The 23,714-nt window shown below is 37.3% G+C and overlaps 1 protein-coding gene and 1 long non-coding RNA gene across 2 annotated transcripts in view; one reads left to right on the top strand and one right to left on the bottom strand.

The window, feature by feature from the left end:
• The window catches only part of LOC126278140 (uncharacterized), a 62,321-nt gene extending 48,297 nt beyond the window's left edge, over nt 1-14,024 (top strand). The window contains exon 3 of the mRNA XM_049978031.1: nt 11,342-14,024. Coding sequence (XP_049833988.1) covers nt 11,342-13,758 — 2,417 coding nt within the window. The 3' untranslated portion in view covers nt 13,759-14,024. The remainder of the gene's footprint in view (nt 1-11,341) is intronic.
• Nucleotides 1,830-23,405, bottom strand: LOC126278142 (uncharacterized). The gene is made up of 3 exons (XR_007550656.1): nt 23,167-23,405; nt 11,455-11,544; nt 1,830-2,290 (listed from the first exon to the last, which is right to left on the bottom strand). It is a non-coding gene; the product is annotated as an uncharacterized LOC126278142 (long non-coding RNA).
• Between the last annotated feature and the right edge of the window lie 309 nt (nt 23,406-23,714).

Here is a 23,714-nt window from a genome sequence, read left to right as displayed (position 1 = left end):
ATATTTTGACTAATCATAATTGCAAATAGTTTTATTTATATAAAGTAGCTGCATAACGAAGTTACCATTATACACCTGTTCTAAGCTTATGCCATTTGTCATCATTTTGGTAATACAAGGAGAAATAAAATAAAGGAAAAGAAATGGTTTACATTAATTTCTATCTTCACTTCCCTTTTTGCTTATTATCTTAACAAATATTTCATAGTACTTGTATTTTTAACAACAACAGCAACTAGTACCAACCTCCTTTGTAAGCCTGCTGCCATTTCATCCTTCCTTTGACTCCTCCCATATTGTCATTCACAGCATTGGATGAGCAACAGTTCTTGACTTATTTTATTATAGATTCAGTATAGATTTTTCCCCAGGCAGTAAGAATCCATGGGCCTAACATAGATATTAAAGGTTTCTTCAGCTTTCCTCCTGGAGTGAGGGCCCAGTCTCCTTGAAGAAACAACTCATCTAACTTGAACAAGTGAGCCTTAAAAGGTCTCTTCACAAAAAACATCCATTACTTGAAGCTGTGAAATCATGCTACCATTAATTATTACCTGGTGTGCGGTGTTCTTTGATATCAAATCCTTGACTTCCTTGGTGAAGTGACCCACTGAAAGAATCTAGCACTAACATCTTCTCTCTATTATGCAAAGAACCTGGCATTCTGTTCCCAACAACATTCACCCCTCTAACATCAGGTGATTAGTCTTCCATCCATTTTCTTGCTATCTAAAGGTAAGCCCCATTGTCCTGTATCAAAAGGTAAGCACCGTCCTATTCATAGTCCTCTCATAACAGCCAGTACTTGCTTTGAATTCCATGATGCATGCAGTTGGAAATTCTCCTTTAATTCCAGCTCTTTCATTCAGATAATTTCTTGAGTAAACAGGACGCTTTCATTGTGTTTCATTTGCATGTACTGAGAGACTTGCTACAATAAATTTATGAAACTTTCCCCTGTTTAGTCCCCCAAAAGTTTGGCCATTGGAACTGGCATTCTTTAATTTAAGCTTCATCTGATGCAACCTGTGAACATTCACTTCTGTGATGTAAAATTTTCTTGCTGCTGCACAGTTGATTTGGGCCTCTGCTTAATGACTCACTGTTAACCTAAAATTAGTATTGTGTTGTCTGCATAAACGAGTTGTGAATTGTGAACTGATAGTTCCACCTTTCTCAGGAGACTCATGGCTGTGATTTGCAATCCTTTACCGATTGATACAGTTTACAGGTTTTACAGAGCTTTGACAATATGAGTGAACTGAATAACAATCACATGGTGTCCTCCTCAATGTAATGGACCAAGCTGGTATTGTACCAATTCTGACATTATTATATTATTTTCTTTGATTGATTGCATTTTATTAAAGGCACAGTTATAAGATTTGCTACTTTCTTATTCAAACAGGAATTAATAAAATTTTATTGTTGATAGTTTAATTTCTCAGTTACTGATAACAATAGTCTATTTTACTTGAAAATAATTTTTATAATCAAGTATCCATAATTTAAGAATCAGAGGAAATGTATGGAGGTAAATTTGCAGTGAGAAAATAATTTTGTATAAAGTTATATAACTCAATTAAAAGTTTTTATTCTCCTCTTCTCCATAAACATCTTAGTTTTTCCAAAAATGTATTCCAAAAATTAATCACAATCAAAGTTATCATGTTCCGTGATATTTGAATTCAGCACATTAATTTTGTAACTCAGGCTTTTTCTATCTCAACTTTCTCTAAGAGTACATGTTTGTTTGCCAATTATTTGATCTGCTAAATTTCGTGCCCCCCCCCCCCCCCCCCCCCTCCTCCTCCTCCTGATGATCCAGTTCATAGTTACAGACATATACCTTGCTCATCATAATTTTGTATTCTTTGACTTTGTTCTTTTTCATGTTATTAATTGAAATGTAATTACAATTTTTTGTTTTTATTCTTACATGCATCTGTAAGTATGAGAAGGAGTCAAATGAAAACCTCAGAAGCGTAATTAAAAGTAGACATATTGCAGTATTGTTTTGTAATTGGCAGCACTGTTACCAATAATATAAGACAGTGATTCTCAAACTTTTTGAGCTTCAGACACATTTAAAAGGCTGCAGATAATTGTGGTCACATTGTATACATATTTTGAATTTTGCATACAGATTACAGAAAATACAACTTATATTGATAAAAAAACATACATTATCACAATATGAACAAATAATTTTTGTATATAAATTTTGAGAGACTCATGAAGCAGGATTGTCGCCCAAATGCGATGGCCGAGTGCTGTGTTGCCTCCTACCCTGCCAGGATGAAAGGCAAGAGAAACTATTAAGTGAAACATATTGAAATGAAATAATGCAATAAAACTAAGAATTAATTCAAATAATAGAGAAAAGTAATAATGCAATACAAATGAAACATACCTTATGTCTACTGTTTCTAGTGTTTGAGAAACATGAGCCTCATGTGTCCTCATTATTTCTTCAATGCTTGGAGATATATTTGAAAGACAACTCTCATTTCCTCATCAATACATTGAAGAGTTCCTCTTTTTTTACATGGGAAGAAAATCCTAATTCTCATAAATATGACATCGAAAGTTGAAGTAAAATGTTCAAACCCTTTTTAGATATCGACACATGTTCTTCTTTTATAGCTATCCAAAGGGCTGCAAGAGACAACTCCTTAATGCTTAAGCATCAGTCCACAAAGAGTAGATATAGCTGTCAGTTCTCCTTCTTCTGTTAATGTTAAGCGGAAATCACTGAGGTTTCCCTGAATAGATTTCATCCAATTGTACTGTTCAGTGGTAAGGGATGGAAAATATGAACTCAGTTTCACTTCTAAACTTATTTAATGATCTACTACTATTGGAAGTACTTCATTTATGCATATGCTCCTTACCAACAGGAACATTTCCAAGTTACCTTGAAAAGCTTTTCTTTTGCAGTTTTCTGTGAAACGCTTTAATTTTGTTGGTGGATGTGAGGATATGCAATTCACCTGTTGCAGCACCACTCTGATTAAGTGGAATTGGTTCGTAATCATTGGGAACGACACAAAACCTTACGAACTCTATGGACAAGTTGTTGTCACATTCATAGCACACAAGGCTCAATTTTAGCATGGCTACCATTATAAAAGGAAAACGTCCATAGGCAAATCAACTGCGACACAAAAGCACAACACAACAAGATAATATCTGTAAGAGTTTCCATCAGAAAAATCCGTCAGTCGTTAAATATTTTTTCACCACTTTCTCCTGAGTGTTTAGATCTCACCAGAAATCCATTAATGCTTGACAATACAGTGGATTAACTCAATATTTATTTACAAACTTTAAGAGCAACACAAGTGTCATACCGTTTGGTTACGGGAAGAAGGCACGGAACGAGGAATGCGAAAACAATTTGCACAGCGCCTACATGTCAAAGGGTGGTGGGAGGGGGGAAGGGTAGGAAAATATCACGACCAGCGCTAGTCATCTTTGGATGCCTTTGTGCCTGGTACCGACGAGTGACTAAGATAGTTATGTTTTTCACACAAAAGTAGAAAGGGTTCACTAAAAGCGCATTCCTTCTATAAAAAAAAAAAATGTGAAATTAAGGTAAGACTGTTGTATCCATTATAATTATCTGGGCCATTATGCCAGTGTCGGTTGATGAATTCTGTGTCAATTCCCAACGTTTTGTCCTCGTCTGCGGAGGACATCTTCAAGGGGGTCTGTAGCTCGATGGAAGGTCCAACACACCCACTGGCTCACTACTGACTTTACAAGCCATATTGGGCCAGAAAATGGTAGGTAAAATCGACTGAAAAAGTAGGTGCCTGAAAAAATTTGGAAGTTTGGCTTCTTGCATCTCCTGGACTAATCCTACGATGAATGTTAAACTTGCTGTGTGGTAACCAAACAACACATGGTTCTCAAATATAAAGTTTCATTTGCGTAGTACTTTCCAATACTGAATGAATTAAGCGGAAAATTGAAGATTTTGTAAAAATGTCAATAATTCGTTATTTTCATTCTGATTTTGCTAAAAAAAACTATGTTCTACAAAACATTCCAAGCTGTATAATTGTAATGAAAGTTGGGACTGAAAACAATGTAAAATTCGGATTTGCATATATAATAGAGTGAACACATGATGAAAATGAAATTTAGTGGGGTATATTCAATACTTCTTTTACAAATACAATTTTCTATTAATGCTTTAAAGCCTGTCTCATTCAAACAATCGAATTTTAAGCCTCCCACCCGCCCCAGAACAGTGAGTTTTAATTTCAAATATTGGCTAACAACAGAGTCAAAGCAGCAAGAAAAACTGCACTGAGAACAGGCTTTTAAATTCAGCATGTTATTTCTTGTTGATCAAAGGCGTTTGAAATCAGTTATGGAAGACAGGTTTTATACAAGTAGACCAAATGTGATCTATATTTGTACTATTGAGGATAATGTTATGCGTTAATAATTGAAATGTATCATAAATATATCAATATATGGGTTATACTGGCACACTGTACTTGGTGTAATTACATATGCCACAGTACAGATATTGCGCCATTTCAGTCACCAAGTCCATTCATTTGCCAGAAAACTGCTACATATGAAGAAGTCAGCCATTGTTTGAATAATTTTACACTTGTTGCATAATTTTACACCTGTTGCATCTATTTCCCGTACTTACTGGCGAAGTAAAAAATAGATTTATATTTTATTTTTTACATTTTTTGCCCTTTTTTTAGTAATTCTTTCAGAAGTGTCAATAAATTTTCTCAGATTTAGTTCCCAGTGATTAGTAATGCTTCTTTGTATGATAAGTCTCAAAGTAGGGTACAACACATGATGGAACGTTGCAAGTTTTGCACTGGTGTCTAGTTTCCCAGCGAACTTTCTGTTTCATGCAAACCACGCATCTGCACATTACTGTACTTTTCTGCGAATGTTCACTCACAATAACAGCCGGAAAATGTCTCCCTGTGAACCACAGAGGATTCTTGCCATCATAGCACCTTCCCCTACCAGCTTTCTTCCGTTCTTTTTCTACGATCTCTCTTAAGAGAGAAAGGTGAAACTCTGCGAGTGCCATTTTTCAGCCTGTTACCAACTGGTGGAGGGCATGAACATTTAGAATGCACAAATCCAGAATGTTAAAAAAATATTTCTTGTACTCACAGTCTTACGCACTGATCTCACTGCGCTCAGTAACATTTGACAAAGGTCAACTGCAGCCGTAGTCGAACTGTAATCTACAGTTCCTTGCGGTTTCTTTATATTTTTGCCAGTATTTCTGTCTGTCGTCTCTTTTTCAACCATTTGTGTTGTTTAGCTTGTGGTCAACATGCACATCTCTCTCTTATCACACCACTTGATAGCAAGGATCTTGTCAGTGGACTTAAACTCTGTATCTCCTCTTTTTAATTTCTTCTGCAGTTTTTGCATGTTGCGACTATTCTTACGAACAGTGCGACATGTGGCTGTTCCATGGTTGTGATGCCAGAGGAACAGGTCCACACTGGAGTATCAGTTATTGACATATGGGACCATATTTGAAACGCAGTGATATTCTATAAGAGTCACCATTTTTCCCTAAATTGTGGAACCCAATTTCTGTCGTTGTGCCTGTATATACAATAAAATCCAAAATATACCCACTCTGACAGTCACACAGTACAAATGTCTTTATTCCAAATCTATTTTGCTTGGTTGGAAGAAAGTGCTTAAAAGATCATTGTCCTTCGAACAGCCAGAGACTTTCATCTATACAAAACTTGTGATGTAGAGGAAATGAATTACGAAATGTCTTATGAATTTTGTCAACAATCGTCTTAATTTCAAATAGACTGTCACCTCCAGTACTCGCAGAAGTTGTCATTGAAGTGTAGTATTCTCGGAAGTAGACAAAAAAGGTCTGGCGGCATAATTTCATTGAAAACTGGTGTGATCAAAAGTGTATCTCTGGACCAATAATCACTCAATTTTAACTTCTTAACTTGCACCATTAGGAGGCAGACAGCAACAAAACAATACATTTCCTCAAATCCAGTGTCTTTCCACACTGTCAGTTGAGAATTCACAGATTCTGTAGTATTTTCTCTGGTGTACAAATAAAAAACTATACATGTTTTGTCTTCAGACAAAAATATCACAAAGAATGAACGAATGCTTGGGTTAGTATCTAGTTGACATTTGTGTTCTGAACTCGAGTCATCAAAGTAATGGTTTAACGGCTGGAAATAAGTTTCTTTCCAGTCAAATGTGTCACTTAAGCTCGCTCTTTTCAAAAACATTTCACTGTCACTTTTTGATTCTGAGGAATTGCTGACTGTAATTCTTGCTCTCCCCTCTGATGTAAAAGGCTGTGGACTACAGCTTCGAGATTCTGTTGAAAACTCATCACTGCTAGCAGCATCAGATAATTCATACTCACAGTCACTCCTAGTGAGCATATCCAGGATCTCTCTGTCTGTGCAACCACAGTGATGTGATAATATCTCCCTACAAAACAAGAAAATTGACAAAAACACAGCTCTGCAAAGAGGAACACAGCACTCTCAAACTATACAGTCAGATCACTGAACAGCTGCTAGAAGAGCAGGGCGGTAGGACAGCTCTTCGTATTTACATGACTGTCGCGCTCACGTAGCCGTGACTCAGCGTGCCTAAATTCTTGTCTCTAGCAGTGAAAAGGCTGGCGGCACAGTATGCATCAACATGTCCTTAGTGCTGTAGGGATAACCCAAGGACCGCGCTTAAACACATCAGGCGCACCAGGGGAACAGCGAGATTTGATGAGTTAACACGTCCAAAGCAGTCAAAGGGTTAAATTCAGAAGAGTGATCCACTACATAGCAATCTGGACATATGGGGTGTTGCATTGTCCTGCTGGAATTGCTCAAGTCCATCGGAATGCACAAATGATCAGACAGGATGCTTGCACGTGTGTCACCTGTCAGAGTTGTATCTAGACATATCATTCCAACTGCACATGCCCCACACCATTATAGAGCCTCCACCAGCTTGAACAGTCCCCTGCTGACATGCAGGGCCATGGGCTCATGAGATTGTCTCCATACTTGTAAACATCCATCCGCTCGATACAATTTGAAATGAGATTCGTCCGACCAGGCAACGTGTTTCCAGACATGAACAGTCCAGTGTTGGCGATGATGGGCCCAGGCGAGGTGTAAAGCTTTGTGTTGTGCAGTTATCGAGGATACACAAGTGGGCCTTTGGCTCCAAAATCCCATATCGATGATGTTTCATTGAATGGTTTGCACACTGAGACTAGTTGATGCCCCAGCATTGAAATCTGCAGCAATTTGCCAAGGGGTTGCAGTTCTGTCGTGGTGAACAATTCGCTTCAGTTGTTGGCCCCTTTTTTGCAGGATCTTTTTCCAGCCATAGCAATGTCGGAGATTTGGTGTTTTACCAGATTCCTGATATTCACGGTACACTCGTGAAATGTAAATCCCCACTTCATTGCTGCCTCAGAGATGCTGCCTTCCATTTCTCATACGCCGACTATAACACCATGTTCAAACTCATTTAAATCTTGATAACATGCCATTGCAACAGCAGTAACCAATCTAACAACTGTGCCAAACTGTTGTTGCCTTATATAGGCGTTACTGACCACAGCGTCATATTCTATCCGTTTACATATCATTGTATTTGAATATGCATGCCTATACCAGTGTCTTTGGTGCTTCAGTGTACATTACAGTGACAGACAAATGACTTAACTCTCTCAATAGCCGGCCACTGAACCGCTTCATAAAACTAGTGTGACTTACCTCCTCCTGGCAACTGCTAGCTTTTCTCAATTTGTAAACCAGAGACATAAAAGGAAGTTGCAGCATATGAGACAAAATAATAATTGTTTCCAGTCCCACAGGAACAACAATACTTCCACATGTGTACTTTTGTCTCTCCAGTCTTTCATGCTTTAATGACTGGCATTTATCCACTTCACATCGAGTCACACAGTGCCTTCAGATGGTACCTTGTCTTTTAAAATCATACAATGCCACACAAGGATTTCACTTCTCTCCATTATAATTTTGCATCCTTTATTTTTTAATACCTGAAACAGAGGTCTCTGACAACTTTTAACACAGAAGTCTTGCTGCCACTAAATAATTCTGCTTCATGAATAGTTTTTGTATGAATGAAATTATCCCCCTCCCCCCTCTCGTAATGCCCATATATGAAGTGACGAATAGCAACTTGTTGGAATGAGTCAAAGCTCATTACTAGTTTTGTCTTCCTCTTTTCACCAAGTGTCTATAGCTTAGATGAACCAGCCATTCCTATTCAGGACAGTATTTTTCCTTACAAGCTTTCACAACAGTGTTTTTATGATCTTCAGAGCATGTGCAGTTCTTTCTGCTACCTTCAACAGAGGTAGTAGTATGAGGACTTGGGCCAGTGTAGTGGCCCGTGCCATAGCTAGGGTATCTGCCACCACAGACAGCTGCAGTCAGTGACTTGCCGACACAGCAGCTCAGCAGCAGCAAGTGCTTCCATGCTTCAACCTCCCTCTGTGTTGCTACAGCTGTCCTGTACATTGGTCATCTCTTCGGGAAGATTCTGTGTTTGCCAGAGGATTCATCAGCAGAAGAATACAGCAGAGGTATTCCTTCCATAGGTCTGTCACCGGACTGCCATATTTATACCCCTGGAGGCCAGCCAATTAGCATTGGCACAGCTAGGTTCTGCTGCAGCACTTAGCCTTTGCCAGCTGGTACCATACTTGTGACGCAGTGTCATTTTATGTTGAATCTTCAGCTGCAGCCTGACCACACAGGCCCTCCGCAGCTTGTAGTCTGACACTGTGTCATTGTCAGAGGCAAGAAGTGACGTCTTCCAGTTTCTGTGCTTAGGACATGCGACATTGTTGTGCCACCTCCCCCCCTCCCTCCCACCGTCTCGAGCCTGTGGCTGCATGTTCATCAACCTGGGCAGTTCCATGGTCTTCCGCTTGGTCGGCTCACCTGGCTTCAACTACAGATCATTGTATTGCTGTGTCACCATCCTGACCAAGCAGCTGCTGAGTGTTGCAATGCAGAGGTAGCAAAGCTGTGCCCTACCATTCACATCCAACAGAATTGCGTTTGTCAGCGCGCCTGAATAGTCGTGCCTGGGGCCGAGGTTCAATCCTCAAGGCCTGCCTGCTGCAGGTACATTGTTCTACATTTTGTTCATGATTCATATTCCCACACCAAACATGCAAACTCATGTGTCTGACCATGGGAAATAAGAGATTGATGTTCTTTGTTGAGCAACCAAATTTATCTGCACACTTATGCTGCAAACTTCAAACATTATGAAGCATAAAATAGACTCACCACACAGAGAAATGAAGCACACAGTAAAAGTGGATCATACTATTAGGCTGTAATGGTGACAGCACACAGCTTCATGCAGATCCAGGTGCCACAATGCTGCAGATCTTCTGTTTCCACTGCACTTAGTGCAGGTGACAGCTACAGTGATGCATTATCTTCCTTCTACTAATAGTGTTTAAAGTAGTATTAACAATGACTTCCACTATTAGTTCACCACACTTATGATATGTTTATTTCACTTGCCATGCCTCCTTTATCTCCTCTTCATCTAAATCTCTCTATCAGCCAAGTTGTTGTTGATCCCCCACCGGCTGTTTTCACAGATCCATGGTCTATCAGTGTCACCAGTGGGGTTAGTTTGGCTAGTTTTCTTTTATCCTAGTCTAGTCACTCATGTTCTCAGATGTAGACCTCTTTGTATATCTTTTGGACATTTCATTTGTTGAACGGAAATACAAATCTAGAATCAGTCTCATACTCATCTTTAGTCCAACTGTGCAATAGGGGCCTGTAAACTATTGAAACAGATAATGTGAAAACAGGTGTAGAGGGTTGCCTATAGTTCGTGTTCCACTTTGACATTCCAGGCTTCCCTAAATGCAAAAAACTTAAAGTGAAGTAATGAAAATATTGTCGCTGAAATTATATAACCACAGTTAAAAACAAAAATACATATATTTCTTTTGTTAACATGCATAAAACTATAGAATTTAATGCAAATAATATTTCTTCCCTAGCGCCTGATGCATTTCAGATTCAAAATTCGAAGCTCCGTTAACTTGTCTCTATTAAACATTAGGCAGGTAAAGTTAGCAATAGTTCCGCCTATAAAGTGGCAAGGCTAATGCTCCGCTCAATGTGTGGATTTTGGATAAACAGCACACGAAAACTCGTGAAACTGAGAGGAAGAAGCAGAGTACCTCTCTCTCTCTCTCTCTCTCTCTCTCTCTCTCTCTCTCTCTCTCTCTCTCTCTCTCTCTCTCACACACACACACACACACACACACACACACACACTCACTACTGCACACATTAATGATAAAAAAATCTCAACATTCTCTGATTTATTGTAGCATAACTTTTCCTTGTGTTCTTTTTGACAAGTGAATATAATATGTTGTTTTATTATGTACAGAGCCTGACCTTTGCTGTAACCATATTTTATTTTTTAAGAAAATATAAGGCAGTTAGTATGAAAATAATGTTCTCTATTTAAGGCAGTTAATATTAAAGATTGACAGTGACTTTTTCTCATGTTTCTTTTTCGTTTTTGGTATTTCAAGTTTGCACTGTTATGTAACTCCTCCTACCACCTGCAGTACTTCTAGCACAAAGGAAAATACCGTACATCATCTTCATTTCAGTTGTACACCTGGTAACACAGTAATAATGCAACACTACACTGTAATTGTTCTCATCTAAATTCAGGACATTGTTTAACTGCCTCTACCTACAGAATTCAAATGTGCCAGATTTAAGAGAAATATCCTTCATACAAACTAATTCAGAAGAATATACTGAACTTTGTGAAAGGATGACATAGGTCTATATGTTGGATGTAAGCTGGTAATGTGTATGTGGAGACACCTTCAGTCAGCCTGTTGTTATAAAGTTCTCATCTGGCACCAATAACATTTTGAAAATATTTTTTAAAAAATACAATTTTCAGTATGTTGTCACATTTTGGCCACCACTCACATACGTATCAGTTTGGAGGAAGGAGAAAAATTAAATGAATTCCCCCTTCTTCCCTTGCTCAGATGTGGGTTATGGTCTTGTGTTAGTTGCTTAAGATTAATTTGCATGAATAAGAAGTTGTTTGATTTCATTGCTATTACATTTGCTCCATGTACCTTAATTATATCTTCTAATAAGGCAATATCACAGCCCATTCCATAGTTCATCACTGTGAAATGTGCAATAGAAACACAGTTATGAAAAGCACATTTTTAGTAAAATTTTAAACATCAGAAATCATAGCTGTGTTTTGTTTTATGTTCCAGGAAGCAACATATCACAAGACAAGACATTCAGTTGTAATACTCCTACAGATGAGCTACATCAGATGTTGAAAACATCAAGCGGTTTAGAATTTGATGACATTGAAAGTATTTACCTTTCCACCAATAAGTCAATGCTCTCTGCAGAAGGGTTTGAAGAGTTTGATGCCATGTTATCAGACACAGAGTTTCAGGAATCCAGTGAACTGAAAGAAAACAAGGCACCATCTTTCAAAACTCTTTCATCCAACACAGATGACATTTCAGAAACTTGTGTTTCATCTTCAGCATTCGACCACGTGAAGTCAGCTCATTCCTCTTGCAGTAAATCATTTTATTCTCCTAGTTCACACTCAAGTCATAGTCAAGATATGAAGAAGTCATTACCAGAGATTTCAGCTATTGAGAAAATACAAGTTTGGATGAAAACTGTTCCAGATCCCAAATCTGAAACTTCTAATGTTTGTGAGAAACTTGTTCCAAAGTTACATTCAGCTGGTAATGACCCTGCCACAATTCTTTATACTATACATTCTTCTGATTTGTCACCAAATACTGATTCGTGCCATTCAGTTACCAACAACAAAGAATGTTCACTTGACCAGCATAGCTCTGAAAAGAGTGAAGGAAATTTAAACACATCGTCCCCTGCACTTAGAAAAGATGAAAATATCTCTGAATTACATGAAACTGATTCACAACATGATAGTGGTGATAATATATCAGATTCCTGTTCCAGATCTGACAATATTCAACAACTGACTGGTGATCAGCATTGTGGAAAGAGTTGGAGAATTACTGACTTGAATGCAGAATCTAAGTCTGGTGAGGAAAATGGCTTAGATGTATTCACCTCACTGAAGAATGATGAATCAGAAAATAGTCTGTACAACAATGCTCATCGCGTGTCAAATTTTGACTTACGTACATCGAGCAGCATTGACTCAGTCTCTGTTAATGCTCAACAAAGTTCTGAAAAACATGTTGACTCAGTCTCTGTTAATGCTCAACAAAGTTCTGAAAAACATGTGCAAATTTATAAACGGTCCTCACTAGCTAGTACCACTGAAGATGAAAATATATCATCTGTGTGTAAATTGTACACAAATGGTAGAATAAATAACATATCAAGTACCAGTGGATATGATCTGTTAAACTCTGGGTTGCAGTCCTCTGCTACTGATAATCAAGAGATCTATAATAATCAACAATATCGTGAAAGGTTACTAAAAGCTTTTGATACATCTGGCCCAAGTGGGAATGAAAATCTATCAGATGCAGGTCCATCGGTTGTATGTGGTAAGACAACAGATAAATCATGTAACTATCAGAAAGAACAGCCACTTTTTGATGTTATCAACTATCCTCATAACAAACTAACAAACAGAACTACTGACTGCCTTTCTCCCAGTAGTTCTGAGTTTATTCCAATGTGTAATGATACTGTTTACACTAATTCCTGCAAAAACATAAAACTATCAGCATTTAATGAAATACCAAGTGTATATTCTGAAACTAGTAATGAAATTCTTGATGATTGTGATTTGCTTCCTCAGCAAGACAGATTCATAGAACACATGTCTGTCACACAAAGTTCTTCCAAAATATTCAATACAGTCGTTATTGAATGCACTGAAGACATCCCACTTCCCTCTGCTGGTGACCTGGGAGCCAATGTAGTTGAATTTAGTGCATTTAGAGGAAATCATGAAAGCAAAGAAGTTTATTGTGCATACAAAATTGTTAAATCTGATTCACAATACTCGTCTTGCATCCCAGATGAAGACCATCATGTTTCTAATGTACTTGAAGGTGAACATTGCAGAAACTTATCAGTTGAACAAAGTAGTTGTAACTGTTGTGAACATTGCAGAAAATTATCAGCTCAACAAAGTGGATGTAAGTTTTGTGAAACCAGTATTTGCGATTACAATGAAGAGCAAGATATTTCATCCACAGGTTTATGGGCACCACCGGCTAATTCAGCAGATAGCATTTGTTGCATTAACTCTCATTTACTGCAATGTGAAGAATGTTCTTTGACAGAAGTGAGCACCTCTGCATCAAATCAAATGGAAATGATGACATTAAGAGAGATGCTGCATATACAAGAACCTATTATGTCTCAAGAAATTAGGAGTAGTCCAGAGAACAGAGGCTCTACCGATCCACAACCTCACTGTGTGTCTCAGCAAGCAACCATAAATCAAAAAAGGAAAATAAACATTAACTCGGGAAAAAAGGCCCAGAAAAATAAAAGTAATAGAAGAAGGAAAGGGAAAAATAAAAGATTATGCATGCGAAAGCAAAGGAGCAAGACGGCAAGTAAACCAAGGTTTAACAAACAGGATATTGTAGCATCAGTTGTAAGACTTGATGTTTCTGATTTCAATGGAGATTTAGAACTGACTCTATTATAATGCACTTAAAAGCTATTTCCTGTTATTCATCCTCCAGACGCAGTGTCACCTATCATCTACATGAAAATCTAGTGACTTGGAACTGCTGATGACACATGTAAGGATATTTTTGTTGTGTTCTTTCCTCAAGCACCAAGAGGAAACCCTCTCCCACATTCATCATAGAATAAGTTTTGCCTACAATCTATTGAAGTGTTAATGAAAATGGCCAAATCTGTAAAGTGTCATTATAATATTATATGAATACCTAAACAAGAGTCCATATGTTTACATATATTTTATTAAAAAGGCTGAGTACACTATTTGTGGATGAGCAAGAAGAGACAAAAAATAGTTTATGTACTATCTGCCTCTTCATTCCTACTCTGAAAGTCACCATATAGTCTGCCAGAAGGCCATTGTGTACCAGTTTAAGATGAATTCCTGCTGTGCAGACTTGAATATATCTAAGTTTACCATATTCTTCATCGAGTATTTATGGATATATGTTCCTTGTCTCCTCTCTGAAAATTTGTTCACTATAGTTTTTCAGCCTTTTTCAATGGAGTTTTGGAGAATTTCTGTGACAGTTTAAGTATTGATAAGCTAACTCTTGATTTATTCAGATATAGTAATAGTACCCACAAATGGCTTGGACCAGTTCTGTAAGCAACAATATAATTATAATGTTCTATAGCAAACCCTCATGACATTGTGTGTTACTTGTATCCTTATTCTGTAATGTGTGCTTGTGCTTTTGTGTGTGTGTGTGTGTGTGTGTGTGTGTGTGTGTGTGTGAAAAACAGAGAGAGAGAGAGAGAGAGAGAGAGAGAGAGAGAGAGAGAGAGAGAGAGAGAGAGAGAGAGAGATTAATGTCTGCCACAGTTGTAGTTAATGAATCTTGTGAGCAGCTGGACTAGATTAAGGAGGTGCAATCTCAAACTGCACTTGTCTAATTGTGCACTGTTGTCATTTCAACAAACCTCCTCCTGAATTAACTAATGAGCATTATTACTGCTTGTGACTATGGTTCAGATCACACCTCATAAAGTTATTTAAACAAATAGCCTCTTTTCTCTGAAATAGCATTAATCTAGTCACATAGAGACCAAAACAAAGAAATATTTATGAATACAGCTCAGCACAATGCAGTTTAAGCTGACACAGATGAAGATTACACATACGGTATCAACAAAAAATAAGATTATTGAAATAAAGTAATCACTCCCATACTTTTATATCAGCACAGTCATTCTACCTCTCGTGTAAAAATATTCACATAGAGTGTGGTACATGAATAATAAATGAAATAAATAGTTTCAGTTTTCAAGGAAGCTAGGTGACTTAAGTGCAGAGTCATCAGTTTAGTAATACAACAATGACTGCAACGAGCTGCAGAGTCTGTCAGTATTGCACCTTCCTCCTTAGCAATTTACAGGCTCCTTCAGAAATATATTGAGATCAATTTCATCTACTCCTGGTGTGAGAACTCTGACATCTGAAAGAAGTAATGTAGTTGTTATCATTGTTAATAAGTAACACTTTTCTAGTAATAAATTGTGTAAATGCATCATCAAAGAGATCAGCATGTCTGTCTAAACTCTTCAGCAGTGTCTACAGTTGTCATGCTTCATTGTGACAGCTTATAAGGTTACCAAACTTAGTGTTTCATCTGATGTCCCCACTGCCTTGATTGATGATTAAGTGATACATGTAGTAAAAAATTTTCAGTGGTTAAGTTGTCTCTTCAGAAATTTAAATTGCAGTGATTGTACATTTATTTTCTCAACCAAACACATGATGATAAGCTTGAATAGTTTCACAAAATCTGGTCATTAACTTACACAGATTTGAGGAGCACAGCTTAATAGTTACTGAATACTGACAATAAGTTGATTTCAATAGTGACTTTGCAATGTCTTGAGTGACATTTAAGTGACAAACTTCAGAACATAACTGATTGGCTGTTTAACTGCTGCTACCTATACATTGTTCACAATACCTATTTGAAATGCACATAGGAATATTTCTAAAAGTAATTTGAAAATATTAAATTGTTGTCTGAGTATGTATATTTATTGGATATATAGAACAGGAACTAAAGCAGCACTTGTATGCATTTATGGATTAAGTTATTCTTCTTTAATTATTGCCTAGGTATTATTTAAAAGCCTCTTGTATTGTCCTACTTTCTGAGCAGATTTTTGGGTGTGTAAATATCTTTCAGTTTTTTTTAATAAATCCTGCCAATATTTTTATACGAATACACACATTATCAGATCAAAAATACCCAGACACCATACATAATGCAGAATTGAGTGCTAGATGCCATGACAAATGGTTGCGCCTGAATAAAAGGAGGAGGAAAAATTAAGCTGTCTGTAGAGAAGCAGTAGCAGCATAGTGGGTCAGTCAGGAGAGCTCAGCAACTTTGAACATGGACTAGTCATTCAATGTTACCTGAGTAGCAGGTCCCTGAGGTACATTTCAACCCTTCTAAAGCTGTCCAAGTCAACTGTTGGTTATAATTGTAAAGTGTAAACATAAAGGAACAACCACAGCTGAACAAAGACCAGGTGGACCTTATGTCCTGACAAACAGGGACCATCAAGCATTGTAGAGGGTGGTTGCAAAAAATCACATGTAATGTAATTATTGGATGGAATCACTCACATATTCTTAAGTGCTACCAACAGACCATTAGTTCATTGACTGTACATAGGGAGTTAAAAAGAATGGCGTACAAAGTTCTACCGGCGCCTCATAATCCACACACTTGGTTTTTGAATAGTAATATTTCCTAAACTACAAAATTTTGAAAGACAACACAATCTTCTTCTGTACCCAGAAGAAAATAAGCATTTAGAACGAGGAATATTGTTCCAGCTTCAAGCAGTTATTAATAGGGACTAAATCTAGAGCTTTTAGTTTAACGAAGTCAAAAACATTATGACATTTCAGTAGATAATAATGTACAAGTATATGGATTAGATACAGAAACAGTATTTATGGTAGAAATTATGTCAGAGAAAGTGTAACTATTCTGCCTTGCTATGTTCCTTCACTCCTCAATTAATTGTAAAAATAATTATTGATAATAATAGCTGCATAATCCAATATATAGTGTTAGAAAACCAAAAATTTTGAATTAAAAAAAGTTACAAACATCCCCAAAATGTATTTATGTATTGTAGATTAACTACTGAAAGTCAGTCATTAATACCTATAAATCAAAAGTTTTTAACAAGAATATGTTAACACCATGTTAAGATATGGCAAAGTTTTCAGTCTTTTCTTTCTAGAGTAATATATTCTTCATATAAACTTACAATGACCAGCTTTTTTTTTTTTTTTTCTTCTAAAGTAGATGTGCTTTTAGTGTGTTTAGATGATCTCAAAAATAAGAATGAGATTGATATACTCTGTCTGTCTGAACACCGTGTAACTGTGGGAATGGACAGTGTCAGTATAAACTGTTATAATTTATAGCGTCTTACACTTGTAGATCTAGCATGGATGAAGAAGGAGTTGCCATTGACACAAAACAAGGGTATAAATACAAGACTGTAGAAGTGAGAAAATTTTATGTCGATCAGCACTTTGAAATTTGTGCATGTGAACTACAGCTAGTGAATGTAGTGTTGATATTAGCAACAGTGTACAGGTTCCCATTAGGAGATCGGGAGTTATTCATAAAACATTCTACTCCCTATTATGTAGTCTGTCAAACAAAAAGAAGTTATTAATCTGTGGTGATTTCAGTGTAAATTTTCTAAGCAATTCTGATAGGAAAAATGAACTAGAAGTCTTATTGACATATAACTTAGAATCAGTGATCAATTTCCCTGAACATATAGCTCAAGACAGTAGCACTCTAAATAGATAATGTGTTTGTACAGCAAGAGATTGTAAAACTAACATATCCTTTCCCTGTAATAAATGGATTATCAGATCATGATGCACAATTGATTAACTTACAAAACGTAGCAGGGTGTACAGTTCAGAAACCAATAACTAAAAGTGCTCAACCCAGTAAGGTTTAATAAATGTTAATTGGGGAGATGTATATAATGAGCCATATGCTGATGATCAATGCAACATATTTCTTCATAAATTTATAACACTTTTTGAATGTTCTTGCCCGAAAAAGAATTACTAAATGTAACTCCAAACAGTTTTCAAAGAAACCTTGGATTAATAAAGGTATTAAAGTGTCTTCAGAAAGAAAAAGGAAACTGTGTGATGCACCAAGAATTAGTGAAGACCCAGAAGCAATTTTACACTATAAAAATTATTGTAACATACTGAGAAAAGTTGTCAGAAAATCAAGAAATACGTATGTTAGAGATGAAATTAACATCTCGAGCAATAGAATCAATTCAATATGGAATGTTGTTAGAAGGGAGACAGGAAAAGTAACCACTGGGGTAGGTATTATTACTATTAAAAAGGAGGAGACCCTCTTAACCAACAGTACACAAACAGTTAATGTATTTAACAACCGTTTCTTTAAGTGTAGGTGAAAAGATTGGTGAGAATTAATCAAAAGAAAAACCCCAGCAGTATATGGAAGAGTCAGTTTTGAGAAGTCTTAGTCAGATTACTTTTTGCCTAACAACCTCATGTGAAATAACGAAAATCATTAAATCTTTGAAAAATAAATGTTCTGTTGGAATATTCATATCTCTAATGAGATATTAAAACAATGTGGAGCAGTTACAGCTGATATTCTGCTTCATATACGTAATGCATCACTAGATCAAGGTATTTTCTCATACAGGTTGAAGTATGGCATTGTCAAGCCTCTCTATAAAAAGGGGGACACCACAGACATTAATAATTACTGGCCAGCATCCTTGCTTACAGGATTTTCAAAAACAGCCGAGAAAGTAATGTACTCAGGAGTGGTTAGTCATCTTAGCAGTTGTGAAATACATAGTAAATCACAGTTTGGATTTCAAAAATGCTGTTCCATTGAGACAGCAATGTACAGTTTCACTGACCACATAATAGAGTCTTTAAATAGTAAAGGAATTTTCTGTGCCTTATCCAAAGCAGGATATTAGTGAACTTCATTAATTTATACTAGTTTACAAATTCTATAGGTCAGACAGTTCATCTTTTATTAGCTATTGGTTTGTCATTGTATTTGGTTTGTGTATTATTTCTCCTGGGTAGCTTCTGTTAAAGTATGCATTATTACTTCATGCCTGTGCAATAGAAGCCCTGGATTTATGACCATGGGATCTATCTTGTGTATTAAAATTTAGTTATTTTGGTAATTTTTAATTAAGGACTCTTGCTCATTAATACAGCTATCAATAGATTCAGAAAAGTCAGGTGATCAGAAGTATATCAACAGATCCCAGATATTTACAGTAGGTTGCTATAACTGGCACTAAAAGTTTGGATCCTCTGAAATCTTTTACACTAGAAGCACCCCGTGGGTCATTTTGAGCCACGAGGGTTTTTCAAGGGCCCTATGTCCCTCCATAATCATCACTGAACCAAACATTCCACTGACTTTTCATCATTTATAGGGTTGTAGAACTCACCAAAATTTAATCCCCCTAGAGGCTCTTGATGTGGCTCCGTAACCTTTCCCAGCATAGTAATTGAAGATATCTTCCCTCTGTGGGAAGGTGATATTTGAACTTTTAAGGAAGTTTGATAAACTTCATAAGAAGAAGGAGAAGTTGCTGAACACACTCTGTTGCGAAGATACCAGAATGAAGGTATAATACCTAAATTTGCCAGAATTGTTTATTGGCACAGAAATGGCCTACAAAAGTAAGAAGCATGCTGGTTTTGCCTTAGTGAGGGAGCACATTCGTTATACATGCAGACAACTGGATATCATATCCAAATATTTATTTTATCTGCGTTTGGAACACATTGCCGCCTGCTGCATCCTGAGATTGGGTTCGCAGTTCGACCTGTGCAATGTCAGACTGGGTCTAAGCAAACACCATCAGCAAGCAGTCTTTGAAGTTTCAAGGCTTTCTTCTCAGTCTACAATAAGGGATGATGATACCTGTCAACATGTTGTTATTAATCTCCCAACCAGACAACTGGACGATGCTACATTGGCAGTATTGGAAAAGGGAATACATTTTGCCCCTATATCCAGGAATGTTCCCATTACAAAATTCACTTCCACAGTTGAACAAGTAGTGTCCAGGTTTCCCAACAATTTAGCTGATAAATTTAAGCAAGAGGTCTCGCATACATTGTGACGGGTGCCACCCCCCGCGAAGTAACATCTCACTGTAAAGAGCCATGATCTAATCCATCAGAGAAGACCAGGATTTAGTAGTTCTACCTGTGGACAAGGGCAGTGTAACACTTCTTTTTTTTTTCGTGGGATCATTATGTGGGTAAAATGGATCTTTCACTTGCTGACTTAGCATACCGAAGATTACAGAACAATCCAATTGAATGTATAAAATGCAAGACACTTTCACTTTTGAAGAAGAGTTAATTATCTGACGGTACAAAAGCAAGAGGTTCCTCTTTGGCCTATTTTTAGCCATTTGGGTGCTCCTACTTACAACTTGGCCAAGTATTTAGCATTCTTTCTCAGTCCTCATGCTGGAACATGTAAACATCATATTTGTAATTCTCTGGTTTTATTAAGCATTTGTAGCCTCAAGTCCCAAATTATGTGTTCGTTAGTTTTGATGTTGTCTCTTTCTACAAGTGTTCCTCGTGAAAATTCTTTGCAGTTAATTGGTGAAAAACTGAATGAACAAACAACTAAACTTTATCGCCATGTGTTGATTTCAACGTATTTTTTATTTAAGGACAAATGCTTTGAACGTACTGATGGAGTGGCTATGGAGAGTCCATTACCACCCATAGTCACCAGTTTGTTTATGGAAGAGTTTGAGAACATGACACTGAAGACGTCATTCTTAAAACCAACTTGTTTTTGAAGATACATTTATGGTATGCTCACATGGGGGGAAAGCTCTGGATCATTTACTACATCATTTTAACTGTCTGCATCCCAATATTAAGTTCACAATGGAAGTTAAAAAGGATGGAAAATTTCCGAATCTAGGAGTCTTGGTCTACAATGGGACATTAGGACACACTGTTTATCGTGAGCCCATGCATATGGACCAATATCTTCTTGCATCAAGTTGTCATCCATCGTACCAAAACATGGTGTCGTACATACATTGCTAAAAGGAGCTTAAGCCAGATATAATGCAGGTAGTTTGACACAAGAACTGGGTCATCTAGAAGCTGTGTTCAAGCAGAACGGTTATACCGACAATCAGATCCGTCATGCTCTGCAGATTGGACCTTCATGGGAACCAACAGAAGATTCAAGCAAATCAGTTGCATTCCTACCTTTCGTGGGAAGCTTATCTTCAAAAATAGGAATAATGTTAAAGAGATTTGGTATTAAAGGTGTATTCAATCTGCCAGCTAAGACTACAGCTCTTCTGGTTCATTGAAGGATGATTTGGGTTTGAGGAAGCCCTGCCATTGTGAGAAAGCTTATATTGGACAAATGATTTGTACAGTCCAGAATTGATGTGTGGAGCACCATCACCACCAATGCTTATTTCAGTCAGAAATATCTGTGGTTGTCATACTGAAGGACACAAAATGTTGCATGATGAGACACAAGTGGTTGCCCCTGCATTTCATTATAGGGACTGTGTAGTGAAAGAAGCTATTGAAATCTGACAATATCATAAAGAGAGATAAGGATATCATTTAAGTAAGAGGTGGAACCCTGTTTTGTTTGACATTAAAAAACAACGGTCTTTGTTTCGGTTATCAGAAACTGTCATTAGTGTTTGGTACTGATTTATCATTCGCACAAGTTTGCACCACAGGTGCGTTGTTACGCCACACTAGAGGGCAGTTAAGACTAGAAACAATGGGCATGTGGTTACTACACGGGCCCTGTGGGGGTGGGCAGTGAATGCAGCCACCTCATTGCTGTCAGAAAGTTTTGAACTCAAAAGCCTCAGACAAGTGATGCAATTTATTCGAAGAGAAACACCGAATTTGCAGTGTTGTATCGCCAAATACATCAGCTCCAATGACAAGATGATGTTGACGAACTTTTGGAAACTGTAACATTCTTTCAACTACATACCTCCACTATAACTCCTGAATTCAACCCACATTTAGTTAAAAGTACATATCAACGAGAATGTATCACATCTCAAATAAGAGAATGTTATCGTTTTGAGGTGAGAAAGTTACAGAAATAGCGGTCAGCCAATTGAAACAAATAAATCTGTTGCCATCTTTTGGACAGAGTATTGCGATTTTAAATAAATAAAAAAACGACAAATGTCAGGAATCCCTGCGCTCTGAGGGTCCCATGCAAATTTAATTTTGTATACAAATAACAATAATATTTTCGTGTGGCTCAGCTCGATTGTATCAGCAGTGTGGTTTTGAAAATACACTCCAGATTACGCACAAAATACCAAAAGGTTTTGCAGTGAACATTCTTGAAAAATTGAAAGCTGTACACCAAGAGAAAGTACCCACATGAAACTGTTGAGCATCTTTTAATATACACGTGAAAAGTTTTCTGAAACAATGTTTTATTAATTAATCAGTATGGACATAAGAATTACACACCCCAGATCACATAATAACCACCAAGCAATTGTAACACAACGAAGTAAACAAAAAAAAAAACTGTCGGTATCAATTAACATATTTTAACATGTCCCCTTAAACGTACATCAACACACAGCATGAAGTCTAAACGTACACTCAGTCCTTCACTTAGTTCACAAGGCCACAGTTTCTTACACATGTTTCATGTCTGGCATTGCTAAGTGGTTTTGTGGAGCATCATCTAACATTTCTTCAAAAGGCATATGTTCAATGTTAATAACACCTGACTCAACATGCCTTCTTATGAAATGATACTTTTATATCTATATGCTTGGATCTAGAGTTTGTCGTTAGATTATTGGCTGACTGAATGGCTCCTTTATCATCACAATATACTGTAAATTACTTTATGACACTACTTGGATCTCCCTCAAACATAAGTTGTCTTAACCACAGTAAATCTTGAACAGTTGACACCAAGGGCATATATTAAGCTTCAGAAGTAGAAAGTGCAATAGTTTTTTGTTTTCTACTAGATCACGAAATTAAAGAGTTTTGCAATTTTGTGCATGAACTAGCCTTAGAGCGTGTCTGTCATTGATTTTATTTTCACACTCTGCATCACTGACGGCCATTATTTCTCCATCTAGAAAATTCTAGCTTGTAGTCCACGGTCCCCTTTAAACATCTAAACAATCCTTTTACTGTCAACCAATGGATCTCTTTAAAGCAATGATTATATCTGATAAGGGGATTTACAGCGAAACACGTATCAGGTGTGGAGATTTGAGATGGATATAAAAGACTTCCTGTTGTTTTTCGATATGGTACCTTAATATCACCTGATTTTACTGCTTCAAAGTCCAAATCAATTTAAAGCGATGTTGATGTGGTGTCACCGCCAGACACCACACTTGCTAGGTGGTAGCCTTTAAATCAGCCGTGGTCCGTTGGTATATGTCGGACCTGTCTGTCGCCACTATCAGTGATTGCAGACATAGCGCCGCCATACGGCAGGTCTAGTCTAGAGAGACTCCCTAGCACTCGCCCCAGTTGTACAGAACACTTTGCTAGCGATGGTTCACTACCTACATACGCTCTCATTTGCAGAGACGATAGTTTAGCATGGCCTTCAGCTACGTCATTTGCTAACGTAGCAAAGCGCCATATTCAATAATTAGAATGAATTCTGAACAGACAACATAGTGATTCATGTACCGTCAAGAGCGACGTTCATAATCATCATCATTTCATCCCCATTGACGCGCAAGTCGCCGAAGTGGCGTCAAATCGAAAGACTTGCACCAGGCGAACGGTCTACCCGACGGGAGGCCCTCGCCACACGTAAAAAAAATAATGGATTAAAGTTAAGTATCAAA

The sequence above is a fragment of the Schistocerca gregaria genome, chromosome 6 (genome assembly GCF_023897955.1).
Source record: "Schistocerca gregaria isolate iqSchGreg1 chromosome 6, iqSchGreg1.2, whole genome shotgun sequence".
Lineage (NCBI taxonomy): Eukaryota > Metazoa > Arthropoda > Insecta > Orthoptera > Acrididae > Schistocerca > Schistocerca gregaria.
Note: the sequence above shows the minus strand (reverse complement) of the source record. Positions and strands in the feature narration are given on the sequence as shown.